At 43.6% G+C, this 18,622-nt stretch overlaps 1 protein-coding gene across 3 annotated transcripts in view; it reads left to right on the top strand.

Annotated features, from left to right (window-relative positions):
• The window catches only part of CACNA1E (calcium voltage-gated channel subunit alpha1 E), a 494,249-nt gene that overhangs the window by 432,519 nt on the left and 43,108 nt on the right, over nt 1–18,622 (top strand). For all 3 annotated transcript variants that reach the window (XM_083621522.1, XM_083621521.1, XM_083621523.1), the window contains 8 exons: nt 228–392; nt 2,777–2,887; nt 4,829–4,912; nt 5,210–5,335; nt 6,380–6,445; nt 7,897–7,988; nt 13,389–13,554; nt 14,188–14,315. In XM_083621522.1, coding sequence (XP_083477648.1) covers nt 228–392; nt 2,777–2,887; nt 4,829–4,912; nt 5,210–5,335; nt 6,380–6,445; nt 7,897–7,988; nt 13,389–13,554; nt 14,188–14,315 — 938 coding nt within the window. The remainder of the gene's footprint in view (nt 1–227; nt 393–2,776; nt 2,888–4,828; nt 4,913–5,209; nt 5,336–6,379; nt 6,446–7,896; nt 7,989–13,388; nt 13,555–14,187; nt 14,316–18,622) is intronic.

Consider the following 18,622-nt stretch of genomic DNA (forward strand, 5'->3'; position numbering starts at 1 on the left):
TTCTGGTACTTCCGGGTCGCTGTGGGACGCAACCTGAAAAAACGTATCATGAAGCAAATGTAATATAAGGTATGACCGTTTAAGTTGGGAAGGGGATACTTTTGTGAGTTCGCAACAATACAATAATTAGCAATGGGGGTAATAATTTGGATGCCAATTGACAGTTCTTCTTCTTCTTCTTCTTCTTCTTCTTCTTCTTCTTCTTCTTCTTCTTCTTCTTCTTCCAGAGAGCATGCATTGACTTTGCCATCAGTGCCAAACCCCTCACCCGCTACATGCCGCAAAACCGGCACACCTTCCAGTACCGGGTCTGGCACTTTGTGGTCTCCCCATCGTTTGAGTACACCATTATGGCGATGATAGCACTGAACACTGTGGTTCTAATGATGAAGGTGAGGAGAACCTGGGGCGACACTGACCGGCTTCCTGGCAATTACAGTGATCTGGCACAACCAGAAAGTTAACGTTTGAGTGTGGTTGCCACCTGGGAGATGCCTTCTCTTCCCTCCTGATTCAGCTCCTTGGCTATAAAACAAAGCAATTAAGAATTGTGAATGATGGGAAGCACCTGAGCAGCATTTCACACAGATGGGGAACCTGGTGCCCTCCAGGTCTCCCATCTCCCATCAGTCCTGACCGTTAGACGTAGAGCTTGGGGATGATGGTAATGGGAGTCTAGTAACACCCTGAAAGTCAGAGGTTCCCCACCCCTGGATTAATTTGATTGTTCGCATCTCTCTGTGGTCTTGGGCAAAGGTTCTTTCCCAGCCCTGCTCCCTGGGAGTGCCAGGGATGGAAGATGGACCTTCTGCGTGCAATTTTAATATCAAGAATTGTCTTCTTATTGATCTTATGTAAGTTACTCTGGGAACCTTTGCTAGCTGAAGAGTGGGTTAAAAATGCATTAAATGAAAAAGAAGCATATGCTCTACCTCCAAGCAATGGTTTTTCCACATTTGGGGATGCAACTAAGGATCACTTTTATCCTATACAGTCATACCTTGGATCTCAAACGCCTTGCCTTCCAAACAAATTGGCTCCTGAATGACCGAAACCCAGAAGTGAGTGTTTGGTTTTCGAACGTTCTTTTGGAACCCAACGTCCAACATGGGTTTCTGATTGGCTGCAGGAGCTTCCTACAGCCAATCAGAAGCTGTGCTTTGATTTCTGAACGTTTTGGAAGTCAAACGGCCTTCCGGAACGGATTCCGTTCGACTTCCAAGGTACGACTGTATTTTAGATGGACGTCTCAAGTCACTTAAGCATACATACGTTAACTTAAATATTTAGCGTGTAAATGTGACCATCACTTATTCTCAAGCATGGATCCTATGCACATATATACAGGAAGCCATCACTTCCTATGCGTCCCTGTCAAGTGTGCAGTTTTTGTCGAACCTGAGCTTGCTGCCATGCAACGTGTGACGCGTCCACCTACAGCTTTCGCTGTTTGCCAATCTGTTTAGCAATAACATCATAAGACCACACTTGATGTGTGTTTCAATTGTGCTTTCAAGTGTTTTCATAACTTCCCCTCATATGCGCATATATATATGTGTGTGTGTGTATGTGTGTGTGTGTGTGTGTGTGTGTGTGCAAGCGCACACGCACACCCCATCAGCTATATTCTCATAGGTTGTGTAGCAACTGCCGTTCTCCTGTGCTACTGGCACCCTGCGACAATTAATTCCACGGGCCTTTATCACTTGCCACGCTTTGTAATCAGAATGGATGTCCCAAGCAGCTTCACAGTGAATAAAAAGTCACAGAGAATGCCAAACTGGGTAAAGATGTGTTGATGGAGCTCAACCATAACTCTTGCTAAAGGTAAAGGTAAAGGGACCCCTGACCATTAGGTCCAGTCGTGACCGACTCTGGGGTTGCAGCGCTCATCTTGCTTTATTGGCCAAGGGAGCCGGTGTACAGCTTCCGGGTCATGTGGCCAGCATGACTAAGCTGCTTCTGGCAAACCAGAGCAGCACACGGAAACGCCGTTTACCTTCCCGCCGGAGCGGTACCTATTTATCTACTTGCACTTTGATGTGCTTTCGAACGGCTAGGTTGGCAGGAGCAGGGACCGAGCAACTGGAGCTCACCCTGTCGCGGGGATTCGAACCGCCAACCTTCTGATTGGCAAGTCCTAGTCTCTGTGGTTTAACCCACAGCGCCACCCGTGTCCCTATAACTCTTGCTACCAGCTGCCAAATCAGTGAATTGCAGGACGACGAACAGGAACAGAACTTGCTGATGAGTAATTTGATTTTTAGTTAGCTTTATTATATAAAGCACAGCTTTGTACAAGTTACTATATACACAGACGAGATTCAAACTCCTACTCCAAACTCAACACTCCAACAACAAAACTGCTGTGTCATACTGCTTATAAGGAAGAACTTAGCCAATCACCACCTGTTGCTAGGCTTCCCTGTCTCCAAGCAGACTTCTCGTGTAATCCGTTTAACTTGGCTTGTTGCCAACCCACTAATGGTTCATTCCAAAAAAATGTCTCAATAAGATGTTCAAACAAACCAGTTCTGTAGAAGCTGGGCATTGTTATTCCAAATTAGAGAACTGTATGTGCGGATGTTTCACTTGATTTCTCCAAGATGTGTGGAGTTTTGTTTTGCTTTAGTTGCTAACTGAATTTTGCATCCAAATTACGCATGGGAAAATTTAACCCTTGCAGGGGCCAGGAAAGTTCTTGGGTGGTTGTTTTAATACAAGTGGGACCCAGGATATGATGACTCTTCTTTTCCTTCTCTCTCTCTCTTGCCAGTACTATTCTGCTCCCTACACCTATGAACTAGCTCTGAAGTACCTGAACATTGCTTTTACCATGGTTTTCTCACTGGAATGTGTCCTGAAAATTATAGCTTTTGGCTTTCTGGTGAGTTACAGAGTTTTTAGGGGGTGGGGCGATTAGCTTTTTGGTGATGAGCAGACTAATTTGCATCAAATAAAAATGCCCTGTACTCCTGGATCATATCAATTGTTTTTATCAAGTTAGTTAAGTAGTGTTTCTCCAACTTGCCCAAGTTCCCAGAAGTTTGAAGGAAAGCTATGACAGATGTGGCTCTTGTTTGCTCCCTGGGTATCCTACAAACTGGATGCCAGATTCTGGAGGGATATATGTCACGAGGCCCCTGGAAAGCAAGTTATGTTTATGATCCATTTTACAATATATTTGACATGTGTTTAGTTACTGGAATCTGTAAATGAGAATGTGTGTGGTCTGACAGTGTTGAACTGGGATCTGTATGAACTCAATAAAAATCCCAGCTTTGTTTTAAGACAGGCTTCCTCAACTGCAGCCCTCCAGATGTTTTTAGCCTACAACTCCCATGATCCCTAGCTAGCAGGACCAGCGGTCAGGGATGATGGGAATTGTAGTCTCAAAACATCTGGAGGGCCGAGGTTGAGGAAGCCTGTTTTAAGAGATTCCTTTAATTTCTTTTCTATTTCTTCTTCTTTATTTCTCTCTCTTTTTTCTGCTTTTCTTTTTCTCTCTTTCCCCCCTATGTTCTTAGTGTATGTAGATCAATGTTTTAGTTTTGGACACCCCCCCCAAAAAAATTTGATATTAAGCTTTGCATTTCTCTTTATAAATCCTAATAATCCCCCCAAATTAAATTCATTATGTTGCCATATATATATACACACACATTATTATTGATTTTTTAACATATCATTTCCAAAAATCATTTAACATAAATTCTTACCTTACACAATATTTTAGACTTCCATCAACAACCTTTGAAGATTTTCCGTTCTTTATCACTTATTCTGCATTTCGTAATTTCTCTATTACTTTTAATTATCATTAACTAATAATTCTTTTCATAATCTTCCTTGCAATATTTCACATAATCCTCCTTACAGAACATCTTGCAGTCCTTCTAGAGTAATCTGTTTATTACAATTGCTTTTTAAATAGTTCAAATATTTACTCCAGTCTTCTAAGAATCTCTGGTCCTGCAGGTTTTGAAGTCTTCCTGTTAATTTGTCTAATTCTGCATAGTCCATTAATTTCATTTGCCAATCTTCTTTCGTTGGTAATTCTTGTTTCCATTTCTGTGCCAACCTTATGTTGCTTTGGCAAAAAAGGGTGGCATATCCATTCTGACCCTTAGTTTTGGGGTGAATGTTGTGCTATGCCCCTCTTTGATGAGGGTCCACAAGATAGAACAGGAGGTGCCTGTTTCTTGAAGGCAGCGACCAACTAGAATGAGTGCAAACCTGCCAAGAATGTGAATTCCATCAATAAATATAAATATAGTGAATGTACCTCATACAAATGTACACTGTCCCTTGTTCATGGGATTGGTTTCAGCTTCTCTTCGTACAGGGTGAGTCTTTTAAAAGAGGCCCCGTGGAACATTTGTCCTCTGTATCCACGGGGCCTCTTTTAAAGGACTTAAAAAGGTAAAGGGACCCCTGACCATTAGGTCCAGTCGTGACCGACTCTGGGGTTGCAGGGCTCATCTCGCTTTATTGGCCGAGGGAACTGGCGTACAGCATGACTAAGCTGCTTCTGATGAACCAGAGCAGCACACAGAAACGCCGTTTACCTTCCCGCCGGAGCGGTACCTATTTATCTACTTGCACTTTGATGTGCTTTTGAACTGCTAGGTTGGCAGGAACAGGGACCAAGCAAAGAGAGCTCACCCCGTTGCGGGGATTCGAACTGCCGACCTTCTGATCGGCAAGTCCTAGGCCCTGTGGTTTAACCCACAGCGCCACCTGCATCCCTTTAAAGAACTTTGCCACTATATTTGCTGTTACTTGGATGTTCACACCATGGTTTATTCTTCCCCCGATCTTCCTTCAGAATTATTTCCGCGACACCTGGAACATCTTTGATTTCATCACCGTGATTGGCAGCATTACAGAAATTATCTTGACGGACAGCAAGGTGAAATTTTCCTCCTTTCTATTGCCCCTTCTTTGAGGGGAAGTTTTTAATGACTGATGTTTTAATGTATTTTTAATCTTCTGTTGGAAACCGCCCAGAGTGGTTGAGGAAACCCAGCCAGATGGGCGGGGTATAAATAATAAAGTATTATTATTATTATTATTATTATTATTATTATTATTATTATTATTTATTGGAATTCAGGGCACAGAGATAAGTGTGTTGCTTTTTGGCTTGCTTTTGTTTAAAATGTTTGATCTCTCTCCATCTCTCTTTCTCTCTGTGTCTATTTGAAAGTTGGTCAATACCAGCAGCTTCAACATGAGCTTTCTGAAGTTGTTCCGGGCTGCCCGTCTCATCAAATTGCTTCGCCAAGGTTACACCATCCGCATTCTGCTGTGGACTTTTGTGCAGTCGTTCAAGGTAAAAAATGGCTGACCGCTCGTCTCCTTCCCAAGATTTGCGAATTAAAAACTCAGACTTGACATACACCTTCTCAGGGCACCTTTTGCACAAAAGGTGGTCCATGCTGCAAACCAGAGAATCCGTCATCTGCTAAGGGCATGTTTTGGGAAGAGAGGAGCTGTTCCTATGCAGTGCCGGATTTATGTATAAGCTAAACAAGCTATAGCTTAGGGCCTCACTCTCTTGGGCCCCCCAAAAAAATTTAAAGGAAAAAAAACTGGATGTACATTTCCAAAATATAAGATAACAACAAATAAAATAAAACCTACATACAGCAACAGTGTTTTGTGTTGTGTAGGCTCCTGTGATGTAAGTAATGGGCCTCGCCTGCTCCCTAAAATATCACTGGTTTACTCATTTCTATTTATAGGGTGCTGACATTCTGCATGTGCAAATGGCTTTAGATACCTATTAGGTCTGTAAATTGCCATATAGCATATATTCAACACAAAAAACAGCTGGACATATAAAGGGCCCCATTACCTTCAGGAGCTTAGGGCCTCGTCAAACCTAAGCATGGCTTCTGATTGGCTGCAGGAAGCTCCTGTAGCCAATCGGAAGTCGCGGAAGCCCCATCAGACGTTCAGCTTCCAAAAATAGTTTGCAAACTGGAACACTTACTTCCAGATTTGTGGCGTTCAGGAGCCAAAACGTTCGAAAACTAAACTGTTCAAAAACCAAGGTACGACTGTATATGCCACCTTGAGTTCTTTGGAGGAAAGTTGGGATATAAATGCAATAAATCAAAATAACATTAAAAGCCACCATTTTGCTGTAGCTCCAAGTAACTCAGAAACTGAGCTAACTCACCAGATTTCAAAGGGAAAACAAAATGCTTGCCTTTTTGTTTGTTTGAGCTTATTATTTGAATGATTTTTTTTAAAAAAAATTGCCGGTGTTAAACAACTTGGGCACCTCAATGTAAAGGCAAAAATACAAGATATTTTAAATAAATGCTGTGCATTTAATACAACAAAACCTTTCATTGTCTGCATCTTTCAGGCCCTCCCCTACGTCTGTCTCCTGATTGCAATGCTCTTCTTCATTTATGCCATCATTGGGATGCAGGTAAGGCACCACCTGAAAGACCTAAGACTCTGTGTCTGGCAGGTAAAGGAGCTAGAGGCTGTTTGTGAGGTTTGAGGACAGAACATATTGATCATGAATAATTACAATAATAGTTACCATTAGGTGCTCAATTGATGATGATGATATAGTGGTACCTCTGGTTATGTACTGAATTCATTCCAGAGGTCCGTTCTTAACCTGAAACTGTTCTTAACCTGAGGTACCACTTTAGCTAATGGGGCCTCCCGCTGCTGCCATGCCACCGCCGCACAATTTCTGTTCTAATCCTGAAGTAAAGTTCTTAACCCAAGGTACTACTTCCAGGTTAGCAGAGTCTGTAACCTGAAGTGATTGTAACCTGAAGTGTTTGTAACCCGAGGTACCACTGTAATAGTAATAATAAATAATAATAATAATAATAATAATAATAATAATAATAATACTTTATTATTTATACCCCACCCATCTGGCTGGGTTTCCCCAGCCACTCTGGGCAGCTTCCAATAAAACACTAAAATACAATAACCTATTAAGCATTAATAGCTTCCCTAAACAGGGCTGCCTTCAGATGTCTCCTAAAAGTCAGATAATTGCTTATTTCCTTCACATCTGATGGGAGGGCGTTCCACAGGGCAGGCGCCACTACCGAGAAGGCCCTCTGCCTGGTTCCCATCAGATGTCAAGGAAATAAACAACTATCTGACTTTTAGAAGACATCTGAAGACAGCCCTGTTTAGGAAATATTTTAATGTTTGATGTTTTACTGTGTTTTTAATATTCTGTTGGGAGCTACCCAGAGTGGCTGGGGAAAACCAGACAGATGGGCGGGGTATAAATTATTATTATTATTATTGTTATTGTTATTATTATACCTGCAGAGCAGTTTCATTTGTCGTCTGACCCTGAGTTGTTCAATCTGGCATTCAGCCATGCAGACTAAATGAGAGATTGCCCCTTTAAAAACAAAAAAGGAGTATAGAATTTACTCTACTTTTCACGTGAAGGACTGCTCGCCAATTAGCATGATCTGGAGAAAACCCTCCCTTGAGGCAGAACTTGGAGCGGCAAAGACTTTGCGAGAGGCTTTCCTTTCCATGGAATTAATGCATATTTCCATTGCCCCACGATTGCTGCAGGTCAAAGAGACTTTGCAGGTTTCTGGCACCGTACGAAAACCTGTTAACCAGAAACAAAAGTGCCATAAGTGAACACACCGTTAGCAGTGATGGCATTTTCACGCTGCCTTTCATGTCTCTGGCTGCAAAAAGACACGAACCTCTCATCCGCCATCTACAATTATCTCCCTTGCCCTAGTGCCATGGGACTTTGGAGGAAGTGAAATAAAGAGGTAGTCAGGACTTTGTACACTTCGTATTAACCCAACTAGGAGATTGCAGTATTTGTCGTTGTCAAATCTTCTCCATTGGGTTTTCATTTCTCTGTGCCTTCAGGTTTTTGGGAATATCAAACTGGATGAAGAAAGCCACATTAACCGTCACAACAATTTCCGCAGCTTTCTGGGCTCACTGATGCTGCTTTTCAGGTAAACGGACTTTTAACACTCATACAAGGATTCATTCCAATGTTTTAGGTTAAAATGTGACATTGCCTTTACCAGTATGATTTCAAAAAGGTTTTGGAAGCTGTTCCAGCAAATAACTGACTACCCGCCTACTTGCTGCCAAGCCGAAGGATGGCATCAGTAAAGTTCCCCTTTGGGCAGCTTACCATTTTGGACTCACAGCTGTCCATGGAGGCGCAGGTTAATTCTTTGTCCAGGGCGGCTGTCTACCAGCTCCATCTGGTACGCGGCTGAGACCCACCCTGCCCGCAGACTGTCTTGCCAGAGTGGTGCATGCTCTGGTTATCTCCCGCTTGGACAACAGCTATGTGCTCTATGTGGGGCTACCTTTGAAGGTGACCCGGAAACTGCAATTAATCCAGAATGCGGCAGCTAGACTGGTGACTGGGAGTGGCCGCCGGGACCACATAACACCGGTCCTGAGAGATCTGCATTGGCTCCCAGTACGTTTCCGAGCACAATTCAAAGTGTTGGTGCTGACCTTTAAAGCCCTAAACGGCCTCGGTCTGTATACCTGAAGGAGCGTTTCCACCCCCATCGTTCATTCCAGACACTGAGATCCAGTGCCGAGGGCCTTCTGGCAGTTCCCTCATTGCGAAAAGTAAAGTTACAGGGAACCAGCCAGAGGGCCTTCTTGGTAGTGGCGCCCGCCTTGTGGAACGCCCTCCCACCAGATGTGAAGGAAACAAGCAGCTATCTTCTCTTTAAAAGACATCTGAAGGCAGTCCTGTTTAGGGAAGTTTTTAATATTTAATGCTGTATTGTTTTTAACACTTGATTGGAAGCCGCCCAGAGTGGCTGGGGAAGCTCAGCCAGATGGGCGGGGTATAAATGATAAATAATAATAATAATAATAATAATAATAATAATAATAATAATTATTATTATTATTATTATTATTATTATTATTATTATTATTATTATTACCTAGAAAGGACAGTTTGACCCCAAAGGGCTTTGTGGACAACATGTGTTGTTTGTTCTAGCTGAACTAACAGGCAGGATTTACAAGAATTTGGATCTCCTAATGAGTTTGCAGCTGTAGTCACTTCCTAACTTTTGACTCCAGTTAACGTGGGTGGCGATGTGGTCTAAACCACTGAGCCTCTTGGGCTTGCGAATCAGAAGGTTGGCGGTTCAAATCCCCATGGCGGCGTGAGCTCCCGTTTCTCTGTCCCAGCTCCTGACGACCTAACAGTTCGAAAGCACGCCAGTGCAAGTAGATAAATAGGTACCACTGCAGCGGGAAGGTAAATGGCGTTTCCGTGTGCTCTGGCTTCCGTCACGGTGTCCCGTTGCACCAGAAGCGGTTTAGTCCTGCTGGCCACATGACCCGGAAAGCTGTCTGTGACAAATGCCGGCTCCCTTGGCCTGAAAGCGAGATGAGCGCCACAACCCCATAGTCACCCTTGACTGGACTTAACCGTCCCGGGGTCCTTTACCATTTTTTTTATCTTAATGCCAATACATGGTAAAACCATTCATTGCCAAAGTTGCAGACAAAGCTATCTTGCAAGAATGACCACAATTACATATAATTATCATCCTACGCACAACCCCCCGCTTGGATCTAATTATCCATTATGTTAAGTGTCCTCCCTCTCTTCTTTCTAATAGAATGCAATCAAATCAATAAGATAATAATGACATAATGACATCCTATGCTCAGTTTTACATCGGCTATTTTGAAATGGCATTTGCACCAGCTTTGGAAGGCCTCCTGATATGTCTAATGCATAGGACTCATCGCTAGATTCCTCGTAAAGATTATGGAAGTGTGTTTCCCAGGCTTTCATTGATATGCAGCAGGATAGTTGTGATAGGCCCCTATCCGGCTGTACAGCTACGATTCTCCAGAATAATGATGGGTTACTTGATTTGGAGGCCTCTATCAGTTGCTGCCATAATAACTTCATTGCGTATCTGTCAGGGAATCAGGAGCAAGAGCACTGGGGAGAGAGGATTGGGAGAGCGAAGGGGAAGAATCCGAGGGCAGCGTAGGGGAGTATGACAGTGGCCCGAGAGATTCCATGAGCTTCTCCAGCGAATCAGAAGATTCCCAGAAGGGGGCGCCGATGGTCAGGGCAAGGGGGGTCCCAGGGGGGACGCACCAGAAACAAGGAGCCAGAGGGGAACCCCAAAACAGCAGTGGAGGATCGGGACCAGTTTCCCCACCAGAGCGTAGTGGGGGGGAAGAGTCACATGTGTCAGGGGCAGTGTCTCCAGAGAGGGAGTCAGGGCTGACCACGCCTCCATCGGAGAGTGGAGGAACGGAAGGGAGGTCAGTTGCAGCTAGCCCCCCCGAAGGGGGAAGCAGTGACAGCAGCAGTGAAATGGTCAGGAGGAAAGCTGCTGGCTGGGCGCGCGCGCCAAGTTCAAATGTGCAGGCGCGCGGGACAGCAGGAGACCCGGATGGGGAACCAGCTCCTAAAGCCCGCCGGAGGGAGGGAGAAGGCTCAGGGGAATCAGCGGGAGAAGAGGCTAGAAAGGGCGGAACCCCGGCGGGCAGGCGGACCCAGAGGAGGAAGGAGCAGCGGAGAAGGTGGAGCAAGGCTAGAATCTTAAATTGGTGTCAAGGGGGAGGAGACTCAGACGGAGCATCAGCGGTCTGACACTTGAGACGTGGGGCTGCGCGCTGCGGCTCTGGAAGTGAAACTGAACTTCAATAAAGACTTTTATACTTAACAACGAAGCAGCGTTGGTCCTTTGTGAGCTGGGACCTAGGGTAGCTCTGACAGTATCTTTTCTTTTGTGTCAGGAGTTTTTTGTAGCTTCTTTTTGCTTCAAGCATCTTTTGTCTGTTATCCTCTGTTGGATTATCCTTATGGCAGATGAAGGAGTGGAACAATGATTTCTTGGAGGTTATACACTCATGATCGAACCACTCCCTGGAAGTTTTCCTATGGTGGGGAGACTTGGAATTCGGTTTTACAACAAACTCTTGAATTTTTTGTATAAGCATTTCATATGTTGTCATCATGTTCAGGGCGCTCTCCTCTATTTCTAAGCACCCTTTCATAATTGCTTTTGAGAGACGGTAGCTCTCCTCAGATTTGTACCAGTTAGATATCCGCTCGCTCGCTTGTCCATTCCATCTGATTTTCTTGAGGCCTGTTCCGGGTGTTAGATCTGGTTGATATCTGTGTTGTGGTTTGGGCAGATCAAAGGGTAAATCACACACGAGGGATAAAGGTAGGTGATCACTTTCAGCTCTTGCTGTAATGTTGAATTTTGATATCCTAGGGATCAGGTCCTGATAATTGATGAGCACACACACACACCTGGGGGTCCTAGGTCAGCATAAAAGACTTCCAAATAACTCGCCAGCTTCACTGGATGTGGAATCAATGTGGGATCTTTGTAAACTATCTGAATAAAGTAGTTTAATTTGTCCAGCAGTGCGGACTGTGCTTGTGTGGGTTAATTGTTGCTCTCCTTCCATGCTGCTACCGCTAAGGCCCCTATTTGTGTGGCACTACATGGTGCACAGGGTGGATAAAAATCAATGATTTTTTTTAAAAAATGGAAAAAAACCAAATGATTTTATTTTAAATCGGAATTTTTAAAATAAAAGTGATTTTAAAATAAAATCTTTCTAAAGATAGTTTTCTATTTAAATTACATTATAGTCCAAAGGCTATTCATCAGGAAATAAGGATTTGTTTTAAGTTTTTCATGTGTGCTAAAACTCAGTCTAAGTTTTTTTTTTTAAATTGTTTAACCACATCCGTTAACAAACATGGATACATATACTATAATGTTATTGTTTTAGTTAAATAAATTGTTTAAATTGTTACTAGTGATTATTTTTCTCCTTCCAATAAAGTACAGCAGAAAAGTTGTCCAAATATAAACAATTAACTTATGAAACCTCACAATAATTTCATAATTATCTGTCTTTGTATTTCTAATAGTATAACCAAATCAGTAATTTTTGATATAACTGTAAAAACTACTCTGAAAATTTATTAGTCCAAAAATCAGTGGCGTAGCGTGGGGGGTGCAGGGGGGGCCGGCCGCACCGGGCGCAACATCTGGGGGTTAGGGCAAATCCACGGGTTAGGGGGCGCAAATCCACGGGTTAGGGGGCGCAAATTACTTGCCTTGCCCCAGGTGCTGACAACCCACACTACGCCACTGCCAAAAATGAAACCTTCATCTGGTTGTAAATATTAAGATTATATCAGCAAGAATGAGTCTTTCTGTAAAAAAAAATTAAAAAATGATTTAAATCAAGTCTTACAGACTAGTGATTTAAATTGATTTGGTTTAAATCAAATCCACCCTGATGGTGCATGAACTAGGACCTCTGCTTTTTTGGGACAGCAGATCCTATTCCGCCCACCCCAGCTGCCACACATAGACACCCTAAACTACCATATTTTTCGCTCCATAAAGGTAAATGGACACCTGACCATTAAGTCCAGTCGTGGCTGACTCTGGGGTTGCGGCGCTCATCTCACTTTATTGGCCAAGGGAGCCAGCTTACAGCTTCCGGGTCATGTGGCCAGCATGACTAAGCCGCTTCTGGCGAACCAGAGCAGCACATGGAAACGCTGTTTACCTTCCCGCCGGAGCGGTACCTATTTATCTACTTGCACTTTGACGTGCTTTCGAACTGCTAGGTTGGCAGGAGCAGGGACTGAGCAACGGGAGCTCACCCCGTCGCGGGGATTCGAACTGCCCACCTTCTGATCGGCAAGCCCAAGAGGCTCTGTGGTTTAACCCACAGCGCCACCCACGTCCCTTTCGCTCCATAAGACACACTTTTTTCCTCCTAAAAAGTAAGGGGAAATGTCTGTGTGTCTTATGGAGCGAATGTGTGGTCGATCGCTGGCTCCCTTTCCGGCTCCGCTCCCTTGGCCAGGCCTCCATTGTTGAATGTTCTGCAGACTGAGGCTGTTCGTTTCCCCAGTGACATGTGACTGGATGATTAGATTATCTGTCTGGAAACTGTAGAAATGGCTCCCTTTCCTTTCCTAAAGAAGCTGCAGAACTTATGAACCCCATAAAAACAGGATTTTTTTCCCTTTGCAAAGTAAGCTCAACAACTTTGAGCTGATCCTTAAAAAAGGGGCTTTCCCCCTTTGCAAAAGAAGTTGCTCAACTTTGAGCTGTTCCCCCCCCCAAAAAAACGGGGCTTTTCCCCTTTCCTCCTCTAAAAACTAGGTGTGTCTTATGGTCAGGTGCATCTTATGGAGAGAAAAATATGGTACTGCTGGAATCAAATCGCAGTCTGCTCCGATGTGGCTATGCCTTCCACTGAAGCAGCAGAGGTTGGCTGATGCAAGAAGCAATTAATTGTGAGGGATTTGGTGAACGAAGCAGTAAACTTGGAAGATGTGTTTGTTCTGCGTGCAGGAGCGCCACAGGAGAGGCGTGGCAGGAGATCATGCTTTCATGCCTGGAAGGGAAAGGATGTGAGTCAGACACCACAGCAACATCTGGGCAGAACGAGAACGAGCGATGTGGCACAAATCTGGCATACGTATACTTTGTCTCCTTTATCTTCTTCTGCTCCTTTTTGGTGAGTCCCACTTTCCTTCCCCTTTGCCCCTAATGGAATCCAGAAGGATCCTCCACATGGAACAGAGAGAGAGGATTTCGCTGTCATTGTGCCACATGCAGGAACCTGCTTGGCAGTATTTTTTTCTTTTTCTCCATCTATTTATATTCCCTTCTGCTCTCTTCTGCTTACCCCTGTCCTCTTTCTCTTGTTGGATGGATGAGCCTGTCAATTTTGGTTTCTCTCAGTTCCTCACCTTTCCACACTTAAAACTCGGATTGCAGTATTTCCACATCGGTTTGCATGTTTTTTCTTAAGGGTGTTGTGAAAATAGGTCGGGATCCTAGTTCACATTTCTCCCAACAGACACATGTTTGTTTGCAATTTTGCCTGATGCACACAGGTTTTTTGCAAGAGATTTCCCCTCATAACATACCTTTCTCTATGCCGTTTTCACTAATATTTGGAATTTAAGCACATGTTTCCCCAATGTGTGCTTTGGTTGCATCACAAAATGAATTGTGAAATATGAATTTCAAAGGATATTGTGTGAGGACTTATAAATTCGGTAGGTTTGCATTGAAATGTGAACTGTGCCAATTTCTCTCCAGACTCTCCTTGTTACACGTTCTTCTTGTTTCCTCCCTACTTAAGATGCTCAATCTCTTTGTGGCTGTCATCATGGACAATTTTGAATACCTGACTCGAGATTCCTCCATCTTGGGACCGCATCATCTTGACGAATTTGTCCGGATTTGGGCAGAGTATGACAGAGCTGCGTGGTATGTAGGCACCCCCTATTTTTAAGCCCTCTGCAAAATCTGTTTAGAAATGATGCCCAAGATGAACAGGATGGAAGGGAATTAACCCTTCAGACTCCAAATGTGCCTATGAGAAGCCCCCTAGAAGTGGCATTGGAAGACATTTTGCTTACCCAAACAATGCAGAGTTTGAGTTGGTCTGAATTAAGGGTTAAAGCTCTGGTTTTATTTATTAATATTTTCTAAGGTCAGGGTTTTCTGCATTTTTATAGTAATGGTTTTGTGAGCTGCCTCTGGGAATCCCGTGAAAAAAGAGCAGTTTCTCATTTCATGGAGCAGTTGGGTCTGCCAGAAATGCACCCATGTTTCTTGCGGCAAACATGCCTGATGTGAATGGCAAACAAATATCTTATACTAAGCACACTGAAGATGAGCCGTGGTCTGATCTGAGCTCTGGTGTGTGCAAGATCGTTTGTAAATTTTTTTTCCTTTTATTGTGGCATCTTTTGGGGTCTGTAGCAATGGAGGTTGCAAACAACTCCTTGCACACACTTCCACATCTAAGTGGCCACCCTCTGGCTGGTGGTCTTCACTACTCCCCCCATCCCCCCAAAAAAATTTTCAGGCATGCTTCAGAAAATATTGTTTTCTAAAATGTCTCCCATGGGCATTTCAACATACTTGCCTGTCCCCAGTGTCCCAGTACGATAGTGCTTAGCCTGAACTGGCGTTGACATTTGTTTGCCACCACAAGTAAGCTTTTGAGATCTCAGATTTCCCGTCAGAGAACTTGAAAGCCTTTTTATGTTGATCTTTCTCCAAGAACTGGCTTGGACCACCCTGAGATTCCAGTCCTTTTAAAAATCAGTGTGAATATTCACATCTCTAGAAAAGCGATGGGTCCTCTCTGGAGCTCTTGCAATTCTGGAATCTCCCTAATTGCCGTGAATCTGCTTTGCCTACCTGAAACCTAGTTTTATTGTTTTACCTGAATTCAGCTAGTTTGCTGTGATCCTGATATTATTAGTTTATGGTGCGTGACCTTTTGTGTTTTTTCAGCCATAGTTCTTTCTTCCTTTGCAATGATGTAAAGCAGTGGTGTCCAATCTTTTTTCAAAGAGGGCCAGATTGGATGAAGTGAAGGGCCGCGAGGGCCAAGTTTTTGAGGGTTTTTTTAGGATTTTACCCCAGGAAATGAACTGCCACAGGGGCTGGAATAAACTGACCGGTGGGCCGGATTAGGCCCCTGAAACGAACTTTGGACATGCCTGATGTAAAGCCTTGAATGTAACACAGAATATGGGTTGTAAAGAGCAGCTGATATTGATTATCACCTTAGAAATCAGAGCTGAAACACAGGGTCAGGAAAAATTCTCAACACTGTAGCTCTCATAGGCTATTCCACTTTGCCATACACCTTGGGGGTTGTATCTTTTAAATGTCCTCATATATAAAAGATTTCTGCACATAGAAATCTAGAATATCAGGAACTATTGCCTTAATATGCTACATTTGTGTATGTAGCTATATTATTATTATGGAGGATCATTCAAACATATGGTCCCTTACCATCAGCCTGAAGAAGTAAATACCAGCAAAACCCATCACACACACAATGAAGGATGCTCGAGCCCACCTTTAAAAGTAAACTGACCCGATTTATATTTCCTGAACTAATTCATGAATTGGAATGCAGCTATCCTTTGGTTTTTGCACTTCTTCAAGTATTTAGTCTCAAGAAAGTGCCAAAATTTATATTTTAGGCTCAAGTGGATATAAAAATGTGCATTTTGAATTAAGATGTGCCCCAAAAATGCATGTCTTAAAACTTTGTTTTCTTGTGGTGGTGTTTTGTTTTTGTTTTTTTTAAAAGCAGAATATTTCAGTAATGGGAAGCACTTTGCATAGGCAATTTGGACAGGCATATTTTTAGACCAGTCTAAAAATGTTTTTAAATAAATAAGTAAACAAATATTGTGGCATTGGGTATTCGTTGGCAAGAGCCTACTTATCAAATAGCACAGCCATGGGGAACCAGTCCATATGCCTAAACCAGGTGTGGCAAGGCTCATAAGCCACACCCACCTGTCCCACACGTGACATCATATGTGATATCATAGATGACATCATAGTAGCTCATTGGTAGCAGCTGCAGACCCAGCTGGGAACACCTGCACTCAGTTCAATGGCTGCAATGGGCACCAACTGCAAACCCCACTTTGGGCAGGGATCTGCTCTGCTTGAGAGTGCCAGTCTCAGAAGGGCTTTCCTGGGGGAGCTCAGGACCCAGCTCACCAGCTTTATTCTGTTTCCCACCTTGTGAAAAATTAGGAATAAACACATTTGTATTTAAGGTCCCATAGGCAAGCATATCTACTCTTCTGAGCTCTGTATCTGCTTTTAGTAGCTGTCAACCTTCCCTTTTTTTGCGGGAAATTCCCTTATTTCAGCGCTGTTTCCCGCTACTATCCCGGATTGTTAGATATCCCGTAGACTGTCTCCGGGACAGGTGAGGCTGCTGATCCCTTATTTTCAAATCCGAAAGTTGACAGCTATGGTAGCATCAGGCTGTTCTTTTCATGGCGCAAGCTCATTTTGAGCAGGAACGCCAAATTTTCTTGGACAATTAATGAGTTGATAGGATTAGTTAGGGTTTGGACAAAAAGGGAAATAATAATTGGCTTTTTCTTGAGGGAGGGGTAATTGGGGTGTAAATTAAGGTTACCAGACATCCCTATTTCCCGGGGACAGTCCCCAGATTTACAAATCAGTCCCCATACAAAATCCATTGAAGTTGAAAAGTGTCCCCGAATTCACTGAAAAAAATCTGGTAACCTTAGTGTAAACATAAAAATTGGTTTACCTTTTCTTACCTTGCCCCCTCAGACTTTGAATTTCCTACTGCTATGGCCCTAGCAGTCTTGCACTTTGCTAAGACTCTCTTTTTAAAAGCTGGCATTGCTGTGAAAACGCACGATTATTGGATATCCGCCTTCTTCTAATGGCACACGTTTGCTTAATAGGTCTATTTAAAAAACAACGCGATGATTGCATTTCTGAATTAAAGTGGTAATTTTAAGAAACAACAAACAGGGGTGAGGAGCCTGCGGCCAAATTTCTATCCTCCCTGACCATTGTCTACATTGGCAGGGGCTGATGGGAGTTGAGACCACAGGTTCTGCACCTTGCAAGCCACAACAGGCCGATTCTGCAACCCGTGGCTGGAAATTTGGTTCTCTCTGGGGTGATACAATTGCCTTTGGGCTGTACCATGTCCCATGACCATGTCCCCACATACACAAAATGTATGTCTGCATGCAAAACTAGCATATCAGCGAGAAGGGCTCTGTAGCCTAGCTTTCTTCCTGATATTCTGGCTTTCTGTTTGGTCAGATACAGATATATTTGTATGGGCAGTTTTTTACTTGAGAATCAGGGCACAGATTTATCACCTCAGTGAGAAACAGGCCAAAGTGGGGAAACAGAATTACCGGTAAATAGGAGCTCCACTGTGAACTTCTTCACACCTCTCCTATAGTTTTCCAAAGAGAAGCAAATGGGTCATTTGCCAGATAGGAAAACTGTCAAAGGAATGGGAAGAGAATGAGAAGATTAAAGTCAGATTTCACTGTGAAAAGTTCTGATAACTTTTGATCTGTGGCTCCCTGTCAGGAATTACGGGTTGCCATTAGATTGTTCTGTTACTGCACAATACTGTCTAGCTGCGTTGGACTGCAAGCTTGGATTCAGTCTCACATTTCTCACGGTGCAACTCTGAGCAATTCGTTTACGTTTCCTCACAAAACTTTCCGCTTTCGGAAAATGGGAACGAAACCGATTTAGCACCTCCAGAAAGGTGTTTTTTTAATAATAATAAAGTGTGTTGACTTTATTTAAATAACCAGCTTTGCAAAAACTCTTCTGGCTGATCCAGGGATAAGGGTCTGTATGTGGGCTAAGATCTGCTGCATCTTTTCTCAGCCTCAGATCGAGACAACTTTGACCCTTTCGTACTCACTTTGTTGACAAATGGGATGGGATCCAACACTGTAGAACCAACCTTCCCAGTCAGAGCAGTAGCTATCTTTTCCACAGGCCGCTCAGAGCTTTTTCTGGGCTGGAGACGGAAGGGGAAAGTTGCACATCTCTGGTGCCATCAGTTAGTTTTGCACTTGCATCCTCTTCCCCATTTCCTGAGCAGCCCTATTAACGCACCTGTGCTTCCTTTCCAGTGGCAGGATCCTGTATAAGGATATGTACACATTAGTACGGGTGATCTCGCCTCCTCTGGGCCTGGGAGAGAACTGCCCCTACAGGGTGGCGTACAA

The sequence above is a fragment of the Podarcis filfolensis genome (genome assembly GCF_964270895.1).
Source record: "Podarcis filfolensis genome assembly, chromosome: 6".
NCBI lineage: Eukaryota > Metazoa > Chordata > Lepidosauria > Squamata > Lacertidae > Podarcis > Podarcis filfolensis.